Raw genomic sequence first — 15,970 nt, 5'->3', positions numbered from 1 at the left:
TGTGCAGTACTCTAACGGTACTATCAGGCGTTGGCCTCCTTTACACATGGAGACACTAATAATCTATCAAAGGATAATTAATAATAAATGCACCATTAAGATATAATTTAAGGTCGATTCCATGATGTGTGTTTTTATGTATTCTTAGTCAAAGTTAGAAATGTTTGATTTGGGATAAAATTAAAGTGACTAATATGAAACGAAGGGAGTACATCTCTTTCGAAAGATCGGAGAGACTCAAATATTTCTTTTAGAGAAGAGGTCTTTAACCCTTTATTTCATTTGGAAATAAAGCGAGAATGAGGTCCCAAAGTTCTCACTTATGTTCAAATCGATGCCATGCTTCGGTTAGCTTAGTACTCCCTATATGTATTTTATAAGCTGAACACAGTTGCTTGTATAGTTTCTTGAAGTGACCCGCACGAAAGAGGCATTACGAAACACAGCTAGGCAGGAATCTTGCTAGGGCCCGGCAGGTAAGTGCTATGCCAATAGCAACGCAATCAAGAAACAGTTGCACATCGGGAAAAGAGTTAGCAGCTTGCATTGAGAGCAAGGGCAAGCTCATTATTGGTGCCATGGCTCTAGCTAGAGCCAGCCCATGTGGAACTTAACCAAATTTTTCGAAGAAATTGACGAGAGTTGATCCCAGGATCCGTAAACGCAAAAAAAAAACATTACATCGAATATTTCGACATATGCATGGAGTACTAAATAAAATTTATTTACAAAACTTTTTGCATGGATGGGCTGTAAATCGCGAGACGAATCGAATGAACTACTTAATCCATGATTTGCAACAGTGATGCTATAATAACCATCTACTAATTATGATTTAATCATAGATTAATTAGCATCATTAGATTCGTCTCGCGATTTACAACCTATCTGTGCAAAAAGTTTTGTAAATAAACTTCATTTAGTACTTCAAATTAACAAGATTCTAACACAAAATTTTTTGCGCGTGGAACTAAACACGGTCTTAACCAATTTTTTTCGAAGAAATTGACGAGAGTTGATCCCAGGATCTCCTTGGGTTTCACGTTCGAACTATTTCAAATGAAAATAGTACTCAACATTGTACAAACGTTAAAGCACTGGTGCACGGTTAAAATAATGCAGAGACGATGTATATCACACTGGTGCTATCTCATCAATTATTGTGGTCCCCGACATTGCAACGCAGATCACTAGATCAGTCTGTCTATATATATATATATAAACAGCTAAATATTAAAAAATATTAACACTTTAATACCCGCGGTGGGGTTCAAACTCGTGACATGTGGCAGATCTAAAGCAGTATATTAGCACCGGATTTAAAGCAATCAGTATTAACCGGAGGTGGACGAATGCCTCTTTTTCTAGTAGTATAATTCATTTGAAAAATAAAAAAATATTTAGACCGGTGGCAGATCTAAATGCTTTCTGGAGCCTGAGCGATCCTCATTATGTAAATATTCACCTAGAAAACAAAGTCATATTTATCCTTTGCAACAAAAAAACAAGTATATATATAAGTGTTTCACCTACTAGCATGCATATGGGAGGGCAGGGCGGCCACCCGGGCTCGCTGGACGGTGGATTTGCCAATGATTTAGACTTAAGAGCAGCCATAATTTAGGTTTGAATACTAATTGTGTAAGAGATATTTTAGATTTATTTTCTAAAGGGAGATAAAAGTTTTGCCGCAAGTTTTATTAGAAGGAGAAAAATAGAACAAAATGATCATCCATTTTTTTAATGGAAACTAGTCCTAAAAGCGACACAACTAGGAAGGTACTCCACACCACCACCAAAACAACATCGGTGCACAGAGCAATCCAACTAGCAACTTAATAGGACGACATGCACTGAAAACTTTTGATAAGGTGAAAAGTCCACTTTGCACTCTCATGAAAGTTTGATTTTCAACCTAAAATTACAAAATCCTGGATGCCATCCAAACTGGAAATTTTTTTGTCCCTTGGATGATTTTAAATGTGTTTTCCATTTTCTGAAAGTTTAAAAATCCATTTCAAATTTAAAAAATTCATTTTAAATCCAAAAATTTGAAACTATTACTAATATTTTGCTAATAATGTAACCTATATGTTGAAAATCTACTTGTTAGTTATTTGAATATATTTTTTTTTCATATTACTAGTGTTTTTTCCTACTTGTACTCAATCATATTATTTTGAAATAAATAAGATCAAAATAACTTAAAGTAAAGCACCAACAATTAGCTTACATCTTTTCTTTTAGAAAGAAAATTTGGTAGTAGTTCCATCTTTTTCTGGTTTAAAATGAATTAGTTTTAGGTTTTTATTTTTAACCAATCTTTAAAATTCTCAAAAATGAAAAACCACCAAAGTAGTAAATTTATCTAGTTTTGATAGTTGGGTGGCCTTTGGTATTCGGTATAATAGTTCAGGGTTCAAAACAGAGCTACATATCGGGCTAGTTGGAGTGTTGTGGAAATTCCCTTTGGATTATATTATTCTAATTTTCTGATTCACGCACATATTGCTCACAAACATTGGTAGGTTAAGCAGAGGCCTCCGTTAGAGGCTTTAAACATTTTACATCCTGTTTTATTGTTGTAGCTTCAAAAAAACTATGGCATCTACTAGAAGTTACATAGTTGTTTTTCTTAAAAACTACGTTGGCATGTTTGTTTTGTTTTGTTTTGTTTTAAGAGAAGTCAAAAAATAAAATCTGATTAATTGAACACATGGTAGCTAGGCACACGTGCATTTATGGGCAGGAATAGCCATGGAGATCGAGACGCCACTCTTGATGAATGGACGTGAAGAATGAAGGTTGAAGATCTTGAGCTCGCACATTATCTGATCTCAAACAAGGGCACGGCGCCATCGGCTACATTGCTGCAATATGCACAGTGATCTTAGCACTCACGCGTCTTCCCAGGCGCTCTGCCTGCCACAGCGTTCCGTCTCCACAACTCCAGAAGCGAAAACGCTGTGTGAAGCACGTGGTACAGAGATTCGGGAGCATGATGGGAGGCCTAGCCTGCAAGTCTTTCTAGGAGGGTCGTCCTTGACGTTCAGAAAGACGGCCAATCAGGCGATGGCAAAGGCAATGATCGTTGGTGTCTTCAGTGATTACCCGTTGATGATGGCCACCCGTGTCTACTAGTACCCGCGTGCTTTTGTGCTCTGGCGTGAGACCGGCCTGGCGCGGGCGGGAATGGCCGGGACCCAGCGTGGCGAACTGGACGCTCGCTCCGATCCCGTCTGATCTGCACGCACGGGCCGGGCCTTGCTTATTTTCTCGTCAGTCGCAGGCAGCAGATCGGACGACGTCAATCTTGAGCGCGCGCGCCTTGACTTCAGTGCTGTCGCCTGGGCGCGATCGACCTGCTGCCACCGGGACACATGTGATGCAAAGAAAACACGAGTCGATCGAAGCGCATGCATTGGTTCTAGTCGTGGGGAACAGACAGCATCGACCAACCAATCAAGGTGGAACAAGGTAAAAGCAAGGGAATGGTGATGATATGCATGCCGTGGAGGTCCGTGATGTGATCCCAATAACCCAGAGGGGCACGGTGGCGCTAATTGATGGGCAAAAGTTTCCAGTGACCTGACAAAACGTACGTTGGCGTTTCGCCAGTTGCCTCACAGTAGTCACGCACGACGTACTCTCATTCTCATGCACCGACCTGACATATCATCCATGTGACCATGTGGCCATGTCTCAGTTCAAGTAAGTAATATCTGGTGTTCCTCTCGAAAAAAAAAGTAATCTGGTGTTGGTGTAGTAGTAGACTAGTAGTCCAGCGAGCCCTTGTGCCTGGTGATCAGTTGGTAGCTACCTCATGGCAAGAACAAGAATCATCATCTTCACTGTTTTTGATCATCGACACACATACAGATAGCTGGAGCACTTCTACAATTTTATGTGCGTGTTATCAGCATGGTGATGATGTAATAATTGACAATGGTCGTATGCATTTGATGATTGCAAATAAAAATTTGGAACTTTATCTTTTTTCCTATCCTAAAAAAAAAGAATTCCACACATCAGGCCCAGAGCAGTTTTACCCGTCCGTCCGTCGCGCTTTTTTCATTTTTATATTAAAAAAAATAAAATTTCAAAAATATATGTCGAATAGGGAAGTTTTCAAAAATGGGTGCATGTCGCCCCCGTAATGGGCGACAGGGTGCCTGTCACCCATCCAGTGGGCGACAGGACCTAAATGTAAAAAAAATTTATATTTAGGTCCTGGCACCCAGGGTGCATTAAATAATAAACTTATAAAATCGATATAAAATTGTAGAAAAATAAAAAAAATACAAACTCAACTGTTTTGGATTCTATGAAACAAGATCTACAACTTTCATTACATAAAGTTTTCCATTTGATAAATGTATCTTTTTCTATTTTAAATACCAGTTTAATGCACTTTTATTTAAATCTCAAGATCCATCCTTTGGATGCATGTCATGTTTGGCCAGAGTGTTTCATATGGTGAGGATAGACTTGTACAAAATTGGTAGGCCCAGAAAACATTTCTAGAATAAGTTTTTAAATTAGATCTTGCAATATGTCTAGTTTAAATAGGTTATTTATCCATACTGCTATACTGAGTATTAGAAGCCATAACTTTTAAAGTACCATTATTTTATTTCCTAAGAGCTATAAAAAAAAGTTTGGTAAATTGTAGATAAGCACAATTAGACCAAATGAATTATTTCAGATTTTTCTAGGTACAAGAACTATTTTTCTTGATTTAGATACATTGATCAAATGAAAAACTTTATGTAACAAAAGTTGTAGATCTTGTTTCATAGAATCCATAACAGTTGAGTTCGTATTTTTCTAATTTTTCTATGATTTTATATCGATTTTACAAGTTCACTGTTTAATGCGTCCTGGGCGCCAGGACCTAAATGTATTTTTTTTTACATTTTGGTCCTATCGCCCACTGGATGGGCTGCCTGTCGCCGTCCATTAGGGGGGCGACAGACACCCATTTTTGAAAATTTCCCTATTTGACATATATATTTTTGAAATTTTATTTTTTTTAAATGTAAAAATGAAAAAGCGCCCGTCCGTCGGTAACCAACCGCCGCTCGCGGGCGGGCCTGGCTGGAAGGCCATCCCGGGCCTAGCTGCTCTAAACGGCCGAACCAGCGCATGGCCCATGAGGCGACTGTTTCCGCGGCGGCGGCGGGGGCGCCGGGGCCACCGCGCGGTACGGGTGCGCCCCGCGCCCGCGGCAGCGAGATCGCGCGGCGTCTCTCGTGATCTCGCTCCGCTGGTCACGAGGCTTGTACGCACCCTCTCCCTCCTCCCTTCTCATCGTGGTCGGCCCCCGCGGCCGTCCGGTCACGTCTCCGCGTCGTTCGATCCGCGGCCGGCGCAGCGCGGTGGCGCCGACACGCTGCCGCCGCGCCGTCAGGTGTGGTGTGGTGTGTGCGGAGACGTTTTCCTCCGATCCAATCCCAGTCGCGCGGAGGTCGTCGGGAAACCGGCGGGCGGTGGCGGATCACAAGGCCGGCCGCCCCCCGGGGACGATCCGGCCGCGCATCTGACCAGCACAGTGCCTGTGACGCTGATATTTCTCTGGGTACCTAGCAGGCTCCTGTTCTGTGCTAGCTCACAGCTGGGCTGTACCACACACGACAGAACTGGTGTGGTCTGGTGTGGCGCGGCGACAGGGAGCTAAAGCATGGGCGTTGGTGGCGCATGCAAGAGCATCTTCACAGACGACATAGCAAGTGGTTCTACTTGTACCGGATCATTGCTTCATGCAAAGTGCAGGATCATACTGATGATGCTGTTTGGCGGCCCATGAAGCTCAATTCTAGCATTCGACAGAGTTCCTGCTGATACACTAAAAAAAAAGACAGAGTTCCTGCTGATAAGCCCAGCTAGCACTGCTGTATATACCGGTACACTCAGCATTTCCAATGCTTGGGTTTTGTTACCTCCACTTTTCATTGTTGTCCCTCGTTCTCTGAATGACTGAATCAACGCTCGGTTCTAACGTTTTCCTTCCGATATCTATTCGACTTTTATTTCAGGACAAGATCTACGTTGTCTCCGGGAAATGAAAGCGAATAAAGCAATTCTGGGAAGGTAAACCACGGCGCAAGAGTCAAGACTGAACACGCCCGAGCAAAGAGTAAACAGCAGCACTTATTCTTCAGTAGCTAGCGGTTGATAGCAAACAGGCAGGGGCATTGAGCTGGCACATCACCACGGTAGAAACGAACCAAATGCACGACCTGGTGTCCTAGTACCCATACGAGTTTTTGGTTGCGCCATCTGCCAAATGCTCGGATTCAGTACCGCCCATCAGCAGCTCTTCAACAGCTTTCTGAGAACAAAAGGATCGTATCATCAGTTCCACTCGCATTGCCACACCACACACCAAATGGAACACCTAATATTGAAAAATAAAAGTGGAGGAAGCTTTTGCATACCTCAAAACATGTCAGCGCATATTGAACATCGCTATCCGAAATATGGTAATGGGAAGAGCATCTCCAGCAGTCCCCCATTTCCCAATAAACTCCTACTATTGGAAAAAGAGTGTACTCCAGCAGTTCCCCAATACATCCAATAACTATTGGCTTGTCCCAATATTTCACCCCAACTCCTCTCAAATAAAGGGAGAGTTCATGCTCTCCCAATGTGCTAGTTGTATTGGGACAAGTATTAGGAGACTGCAAAAGCAACTTCCCCAATAATCCTAAAATTGCTATTGGGACATCTCCTAGTATCAGTTACTGGGAAAGAATTATTAGGGAACTGCTGAAGAAGCTCTAAGATATGAAAGCAAAGGTAACTAGAAGTGCCTTAAGGCATTAGCGTCAGCAAAGATACAGAACTTGGTAAATGTCATCTAACGAATAATGGACATGCTAAATCCCAAAATGTTCATTGGAACTTCACCTTTTTTTAACCTGATTATTCATATTAAAAAATACTGAACATGCTAAATATTATTAAAGAAACACTGAACAGCAAGGAGGATAGAACTTCACCATTTTGAATTCCTTGGATTTACAAGGACGTTGCGCTTTTCCAGGATCTGGCACAGCTTGTACGATGATATGCGTGAATCCACAATATCAAAGAACACCTTACAAAGTATAGCATATGGGTTAAATGGGACTACTGTTATATAGTAGGAAATGAGACGCATTAAAATGATCTAGCAGGCTAACCATGTTAGTCTCGACTGAAGCTGAATCCACTGTAAACTGTTCAATCTTATTTAGTCCCACTAAGTAGATGAACAAGACATAAAAGTTCAGCACATCAAGTTGCATTGGCAAGGATTACGATTTGTTTTTTAGAAAATGCAATGGAACATTGTATTTTTTTAATTTGTATTAAGTAGGATGAAAAGCTGAGCAAACAAAGATTGTAGAGGGAATTAGTTTTTCTTCCTGTAAAAAATCATTGTGGTAATCGAAGACTTGTCAATAATAATGTATATCGAAATGAAGTGAAGTTACATTTCAGAAAAACATGAAACCTGCAAAAGCTTTAGCCCTTCTGTGGTCATCAGCGAGCTTTCCCACAGTGTCGCGAACGGCTACATGGGCAGCAGCACAGAGGACTCCGACCTGCCTCATTCCACCACCTAGGGTCTTCCTAAGAAATTTGGCCTGATGGTATGTATTGTTCAGATTTCCAATATATATTACTTGATCTTTGCAGTTAAATTTATTAGAAGAAAATGCATCTCTACAGTTGGAAACTTAGGAGCACAATTGATCAGACCTTGTCAATGAAGGCCTTCGAACCAACAATAACTGATCCAACGGGGGCACCTAAACCTTTAGATAGGCAGACCTGCAGTTTAAATTTTAGAGAGAAATGCAAGCATCACCATGTACTGTGAGGTCCACGCACATGTAAGTAGTGTATCTGAGCACAGTGCTCAGGGAAATTGGAGCATACCGAAACTGAGTCAGCAGCTTTCACAAGTCTGTCTACAGGAACTCCAAGTGCCTAGCACAATCAAAACAGTGGGTTATTAGAGGCCACGAAGCATGAACATATGTAAAACTGATCTCTGAAGAGCAAAGACAGAAAATGACACTGTTGCAGACCGTATCAGAACTCAGAAGCAAATTGTAAAATTGCAGTACATGCACCGTACTACTCACCACAGAAGCGTTAAAAATGCGAGCTCCATCAATATGGAGCTTCAGGCCACGACTCCAGCTGGCAATTTCGCCAACCCTGTCAGTATATTCTACAGATAAACATCTCCCACCGGAACTGTAGAAACAGAAACAAACATACGAGCTAGTTAGATTAGAAAAAAAAACACTGTATTATATTTCACCAGCAGGATCCGGTCCCCTAGCCTACGTGAGTTTACTTGGGCAACTCACTTTACATGCGTGTTCTCCAAACAGATGAGCCTGGTGGTCGGGTAATAGATCACCCCATCGGGGCTCCTGATGGCGGCGACGATCCTGTCGATGTCCATGGTGCCGTCCGGGTTGCTCCTGACGGGACTGGGGTGCACGCCGCCGACGGTGGCGATCCCCCCGTTCTCGTAGAGGTGGATGTGCGAGTCGTCCCCGAGGATGACCTCGCTGCCCCGGGCGTCGCAGTGCACGAGGACGGAGACGAGGTTGGCCATGGTGCCCGAGGGCACGAACAGCGCGGCCTCCTTGCCCGTGAGCGCCGCCATCCCCGCCTCGAAGCGCCGACGTCGGCCTCGGCCATGGCGGCGCGCATGGCCTCCGTGGGCTTGGTGACCGTGTCCGTGCGCAGGTCCACCACCCTGGCCGCCATCCCCGAGCTGAACCCCGCTCGCTAGCTCCAACTCGGCCTGACGCAACCCGCTCCGCGGCGGCGGCAGAGGAGAGGACCAGGATGAAAAGAGACCACCCCGCTAAAGATCGCGGATCATGGAATTGGTGTGGGCGCGCGTACGTTCTCGTCACGTAGGAGGAGGAGTTTGGTACCGGACTCTGTCAGATCATGGTTGCTTTCTGTTTCGAATTCGACAAATCCTTCACGCTTTTAGAGCTAACCAGAAGCGCAGGGTTCGCCCGCACGTATCTTCTGTATGATGACGGCGATGGTGATCCGGATTATTGCACCTACACTAACCTGCCCTGCTCCAAAAGATCGAGATGCCAAGCCAGCAACTGAACTTGCAAGCAGGGACAAGTAAAGAAGCCGTTCGCTGGGGGTATCACGCATCTCGCCAGGAGTCCATGAAAAATGGACGGGACGATATGGATAAACGCGCGGACGGCTCCAAGAACACGGTGGAACGGTGGACGCCTGAAAGAAAGGAAGGAGGTGGCCGCCGGGTTATCACCGGCTGACGCACCATGCGGCCCTGCCAGCAATTTCTAGCGGGCGGGCCTGGAAGCGCCCGGGTTCTAGCTAAACCAGGCCATACCTGGAGTTGGGCCGTACACATTGATGAAAATGGAAAGTTGGGCCGAGGAGTAGAGCTGGGCTAGAAAGTAGCTTTTCAGATTGATTCTCGCTTGACAGCAATGTTTCTCACCGGCAATTCAAGGCTTTTCTATAAAAAAAATTGGTGGGAACTCTCGGACATCTCAAAAAGGGTCAAAGCAGTCTTCACCGCACTAGTTTATTCTGCAGCTATGGTAAAATCTGAGACAAACGTTCACAAGATTTCATTAGGTATTTTGGGCGAAGAGAAAATACAAAATCGCTCGATAATCGCGATTATCGGTGAAATTTATCGTTACCGATGTTGACTGATAAACGTTATCAATTGATTTTTCGATGGATTTCGATCCAAATTTCAAAAATTCAAAAAAATTTATAACTAGTGTGGAAAAAATTCTATAAAAAACTAGAGCCTATCTATAGTCTAGAATGATGTCACATATTAAAAACAACCACCGTTTGCTTAGACAAAAAAATGTTTCCAATACTAAAGCCTGATAATTGATGCAAATCCATCGATAATCAATGCAAATCAGTTGATATTCAACAATTTTGGTTGATTTTCTATTTCCTTTCACCAACTTGACCAAATATGCATGGGGTATTTACTATACTGTTGTATATTATGCTACAAATGGATGGTTATACTGATAATTTGCAATGTAGACTAGTGTTAAATATTAGTGGTGGGAAGAAAGACTTCAATGTTGACTTGTTAAATCGGTTAGGATACAATAGGCTTCAATGTTGACTATAATATGTATGCTTATACTAAAAAAAACTATGTCTAATTGGTTTACATAATTATTATAAAAAAATTGTCATTTATGAAAAATGGATGTTTTAAGTGTCTTTCTGTATGAATTATGGATGTGGTCATATGAGTCTGTTACCAATTTGCATAAAACTTGTGTCAATTTATGCTAATATGGACAGTGTGGTTTGTATGGACTATGTACTTTTTTGTATTTATGTGTAATTTCATTTGGTGTATGTCTATTTGTGTGGTTTGCATAATTATACATAACATGGATATATGTAATATGTATCTATAGTTTATTCAATTTATGTCCAAAATATATGTACATGTTTATTTCTAATGCAATTCTATCGTAAGCTACGTATGTATGTATAATTTACCTTATAAAATACCATACATAACAAACCAAATAAAAATACTATAAAAATTTCTATTTTCCATTTGCTAAATACATTTCTCAGCCGAATTTTCGATAAATCGACCGATTTGCATCGATTATCAATGATAAATCATTGATTATTGATATTTGAATTTGATCTTCCTTATCAGTCGATTTTAGCGATATTTCACCGATTTTCAATCGATTATCGATACCGGAGGGCACTGATAAACCATGTATCAGTGATAACGTAAACCCTGAGCAGGACTCCTTTTTCTCTAAAATTGACACTCCTTTCACGCATGGGCTCATTCACATAAGACATGAAGTAATGAACTATAAGTGGCGGTCATTTGGCATCCAAAAATAAAATGTCGGTCATTTATTTTCATTATTTTTACGAAAAATATTAAAAACTAAATATATAGACGCTTATATGTACGTACGGTCATCCCTAGGATAGGAATGCACCCATGTATACTCATATGTATCTTTGAGAATCTGGACCATAGAGCTTAGGGTGCATTTGGCAGAGCTCCCAGAGCCGATTCTTTATTGAATCCAGAAGGAGCTCTGCCAAATAATTTTTTAGAAGTGATTTTCTGCTGATTCTGTGAAATGATTGTGTGAAATGAATTAAGAGGCTAAGCTCACTACCGGAAACATGCCGTTTGCCGTGTGCCCGATTTTCACATGGCAAAGTGTTTGCTGTGTGTTGCTCACGGCAAACAACACACGACAAACAAACGTCGGCAAAGGGTACCTTTGCCGAGTGTTTTTTTCGCGCACTCGGCAAAAGTTTTGCCGTGTTTTAAAACTAGCACTCGGCAAACATTTTCCGAAAACAAAAAAAATCCATCGGCCCACTAGTCCGCTGCCGTATGCCGGCACCAGCTCGTCGCCGTCGTCAGAGCGGGCCCTCGGCCGGTCGCGCGGGCGAGCTCCGCCGCTGGGGTTGCCGCCGCCCCGCCGTCAGGAGCCCCGCCTTGCGCCGCCGGGGTCGCGTCGCACCGCCGCCGTCGCCGTGGATCCTGCCGAGGCGGCGCCCGTCGTGGATCCCGTCGCTGTGGACCCTGCCGTCGTAGATCCCACCGCCGCTGTTGTAGATCCCGGTGCCGTGCCGCCGCTGCTCCCTCCGGGCGCCACGCCATCGTCGCTGGCCGCCGCTGCTGGCACCACGCGCCGCGTCGGTGCCATGGCGTGGAGGGAGGAGGGGAGGAGGGGAAGGCCGGTGTGGGAGGGAGGAAGGGCGGCGGGGAGATGAGATGAGGGAGTAGCAACGAGAGAAAAATGAGAAGTAGAGGAAGGGATAAGAATGAAAAGAAAAAGAGTGGAGAGAGACGCCTTTGCCGTGTGCCGCTGATCCAACCCATGGCAAAGATGCTCCTTTGCCGTGTGTCTCCAGCATGGCACACGGCAAATACTTTGACGTGTGCCGTATGTTGTGCACACGGGAAACAGACTCTTTGCTGTGTATCCGAAATAATGCACACGGCAAACGTGTTGGCACACGGTAAACGTCATGTTTCCCATAGTGGCTGGTGAAAAAAGTTGGTTCTCCTAATTCTATGAAGTGATTCTCCATCCATATGTTAAGAGTTTATGCTATTGAATAAAAAAATCACTTTTAGTCCACATAATCATTTCTCTCAAAGAATCAGAATCGGAATCAAATAAATTGATCTATACCAAACAGGCACTTATAATCGAGAACGTGACTTGTTGTCTACAAGCACAACACCTATTCTTGAGGAGTCAAAGATACAACACACGCATATACTTGAATTGACTATTATTTTATTTACATACATAACACTGAAGAGATACATATATACAATTGGCGTCATGCACGAATGTGAATCAAATAGAACATCTATCTTATGCACATGCACACTACTTTTCTTTCCCTTTTCTTTGGGCGAGGTGCACTCTAAGAATTTCCAATCTTAACCTCACACTACAGAATACTAGAGGGTACCAATGGAATTAATTCAATCTATGCACAATCGATCCATGACTGATGCGCAGCTTGCGTTGCTAGCCCATCCACCCCTGCGCGAACCCCATGCCCCCAATGTTCGCCATGTCCTCGAAGCCGGTGTCGTAGTAGAAGCCGCCGCACCCGTCCCCCACACCCCTGGAGCCTAGCCCGGCCATCATCGGCGAGCTGGTCACCTCCTGCGGCGGGAAGTGGTAGTCGAGGACCGAGCCGTACTGCCACATCGCCGCCGCGTTCATCAGCACCGGGTCGAAGCCACCGATGACGGCGTCCTCCTGCGGCGGCGGCGCGAAGCCGGCGGAGGAGCCCGCCGCCGTCTGGTCAACGTACGCGTCCATGACGGGCCGGTGGTCGTCCGGCATAGCCGCCGCCGCCTGCGACGACGAGCCGGCGAAGGTCGGCGAGGGCGAGCCGGCGGCGCTGTCCTGCTCGCCGTCCTTCCGTTTCTGGAACACCCTGCAGAGCACCCAGTCCTCCTGCGATGGAACGCGTGGCCACCACCACCGGTGTTAGCATTTGGTGACTTGCCGCGCGAGAACGACGGCCGCCGGCCGGCCGGCCGGGGCCGGGCGGTTACGTACCTTGGGCGGCGTCTGCGGCGAGTCGAGGCGGAACTCGTGCATGACCCAGCAGGACTTGACGCCGTTGGGGGCGCGGCCCTGGTAGAAGACGAGCGTCTTCCTCATGCCGACGACGGCGCGCGACGCCGCCGCCGGGCCGGGGTGGCGCACCTCGCGGTCCTTGCCGGTGGCCTTCCAGTAGCCCGTCTTGGTGGCGCGGTTCGTGCGCGACCCCGTCGCGTACTTGCGGTCCCGGAAGCTGAAGAAGTACCACTCGCTCGCCGTCAGCTTGGCCGCGTCTGATGATGATGAGGGATCACACACCACAATTGCGTATGATGAGTTGTATGTAATGCATCTTCGAGAGAGCTCGTAATCACGTACTGGAATGTAGTTTGGGATGCATGATCAGTGATCGGCTACCGGCCGCCGGCCGGAAGGTGAAGCTTTGAAGGAACTGGAAGAAGAGGGAATCGTGACCGTTACTCATGTCTGACGTGGAGTGGCTAGGCAAAGTGTGGGACCGGAGTGAAGGGCGCCATCAAGATGGCGACGAGTAGGCAAAGACACGCTTGCGTGGGGATCAGCAGTGAACTCATTGTTGAAAGAGATTACACCGGACGCATATGGAATGGAATATATACTTATTGATCATTAAGGACCATTATTTGCAGACGCATACGGAACATTAATTAATTAAGGGGGATCGACATTAACTACACGAGACAGAACATCAACAAGTGACCCCTAGTGACTAGTCCAATCAGTATCTATCGGTTTGAAAAGGGAAGAAAACACACGGCTCCGAACTATACATACTTGCGTGATTTTCTCTATTTGACAAAGTGGACTTTAATTATTAGCTTGATTTTTTTTTAGTTCTACTCCTACATGACTAATGTTGAGTAACGGTAAATGTTGCTAAATGAACACGCAAGTTTCAGTGAATTTAACAAAGACATGTTAAAAGAAAATCATCAAAGACACATCGGTGCATCACCACCTCATTGCTTGCTTGTTGTGTGTTTTGGATATATGGAAAATGTTCCGGCCTCTACACCATGTGATGCACGCAGCACGCAGCCTTATCCTTGTTGCTTGTTGCCGCCACCAAGGGCGCCAATAATGCTAGATACCTTTAACGGAAGCCATGCTAACCTATATACATGGCATCACCAACAAAGGCCACACATCTCTCTTTTTTTTTTTGCTAGGACCCCTCTTAAATCATGCTCTTAATATAATATTAGTGATGATGATTAGACCTCTCTCAGCTTGCATAGAAACGTCAACGTCCTATTCTTAAATCCCCCAACCGGTGTACCGACCGAGCTAGTACGTACTAAGGATTAACACGAACAGTAAGCTTATTAGATTATTCTTGGGACAACTAACAATCATGAGAGAGACACGCACGGTGTGATGTCGAGTTGAAGAGATCAAACATCCAGCAGGGGGGTCGATCGATCTGCTGGGAGAAAGAAAGAAAGAAAGAAAAAAAGAAAACGAGAAGAGAGATGACCGGGCCGGGGTGCGGGTGGCTCACCTGGAAGCTCCCACGGCTCGCGCGCGTGCAGGTCGACCTCGACCAGCGTCCCCTGCGCGGCGCGCTCGTTGGTCACCTTCTTGTAGAGGTAGTGGCAGACCAGCTCCTCGTCGCTGGGGTAGAACCTGAACCCCGGCGGCAATGTGGACTCGATCTCCCTCAGCCCCATCGATCCCTAGCTACCTCCCTGCTCACACTAGCTAGATGGCCGGACAAGCTACTAGCACACACTAGCTAGCTAGATGGCAGGACAAGCAGAGAGACTCGCTCAACTACTTTCTTGCAACCTGCTCGTTTGCTTTTGAGCTACAGGAGATGGGGTGACACGGAACCGAGCGAGGCAAGAGCTACTCTATCGATCTGATCGATGTCTTGGGCGTGCTGGGTCTCCGGCCGGGTCCTTTTATAGAGAGGCGCCTGCCTGCCAGGGGAGAGAGGCGGACCAGACGTGGAGGCCGGGGCGCCCAGGAGGGGTGCTAGCTGCTGGTGGCTAGCGAAAGAAGCCGCGCGCTGTTAGTTGACAGCAGCGCGGGCGACCCCCACGGTCGTGTCACACGGAACTGAGACGAGGAGATCAGGGCTACCACGCACACACGCGCCGCGCAGCGCTGCTGTCCTAGACCCTGCAGCCAGCTGACGCGACACTACTAGAAAACGGGCCACGGTACCGGCTGCAACAGCAGCTGATATTTTTGGCCTTGGACCAACCAAGTGGAGGACAATTGGCACCGGGTGGTGGTTCCAACCGGTTTTAATACGTCAGCATAGACACCGGTTTGAACCACCACCCGGTACCAAATAAAGGAACCGGTTCCTATGGTGATGAAACGTGGCAGCTGCCAGGAGCTCGGATCTAAGGCACCGGTTGGTGCCTTGACCTGGTGTTATTGAACAAAATTTAGCACCGGGTCATTGAAACTAACCGGTGCATTTGGCCCGAGCCTATAAATACCCCAGCCCCTCCCCCTCTCAAGCTGCCGTGAACTCACTGTTCATGGCAGCTAAGTGAGGTGAGGGGAGGGGAATTTTTGCTTTTTTTTGAAAAAAGATTAGTTATTTTTCTTTATAACTTAGCAATTAATTTTTAGAAACAGTTATTACTTGATTTAGTTTATACATGTGATAATTATTTTTATTTGTAGCATCTTATTGTAGTTATATGTGTTATCAATTTATTTGATATTTCAATACTATCAAATTATTGTATTTATATGTTTTATCCATTTATTTGATAAGTGAATAGTATCTATTTATTATAATTATATGCATTATCAATTATATAAATGTATTGTTATAAATTGGTAGTATGAAT

The 15,970-nt window shown here is 45.1% G+C and overlaps 1 protein-coding gene and 1 pseudogene across 1 annotated transcript; both read right to left on the bottom strand.

Annotated features, from left to right (window-relative positions):
- Positions 1-6,247: 6,247 nt before the first annotated feature.
- Positions 6,248-8,775, bottom strand: LOC120642508 (annotated as a pseudogene).
- A 3,538-nt stretch (positions 8,776-12,313) lies between these two features.
- On the bottom strand, positions 12,314-15,022 carry LOC120642517 (protein CUP-SHAPED COTYLEDON 1-like). The gene is made up of 3 exons (XM_039919079.1): positions 14,659-15,022; positions 13,134-13,411; positions 12,314-13,028 (listed from the first exon to the last, which is right to left on the bottom strand). Exons 1-3 carry the CDS (start codon positions 14,825-14,827, stop codon positions 12,591-12,593), a joined length of 885 nt encoding a protein of 294 aa, XP_039775013.1. The 5' UTR covers positions 14,828-15,022; the 3' UTR covers positions 12,314-12,590.
- Between the last annotated feature and the right edge of the window lie 948 nt (positions 15,023-15,970).

The sequence above is a fragment of the Panicum virgatum genome, chromosome 7K, assembly GCF_016808335.1.
Source record: "Panicum virgatum strain AP13 chromosome 7K, P.virgatum_v5, whole genome shotgun sequence".
NCBI lineage: Eukaryota > Viridiplantae > Streptophyta > Magnoliopsida > Poales > Poaceae > Panicum > Panicum virgatum.
This window is presented reverse-complemented; position numbering and strand designations above follow the sequence as displayed.

Coding starts and splice junctions, on each gene's coding strand:
- LOC120642517 (XM_039919079.1), bottom strand. CDS start 14,827: ATGGGGCTGAGGGAGATCGAGTCCACATTGCCGCCGGGGTTCAGGTTC. Junction 13,412..14,658: donor CGAGCCGTGGGAGCTTCCAG/GTGAGCCACCCG, acceptor CATCATCATCAG/ACGCGGCCAAGCTGACGGCG. Junction 13,029..13,133: donor CGCCGCAGACGCCGCCCAAG/GTACGTAACCGC, acceptor GTTCCATCGCAG/GAGGACTGGGTGCTCTGCAG.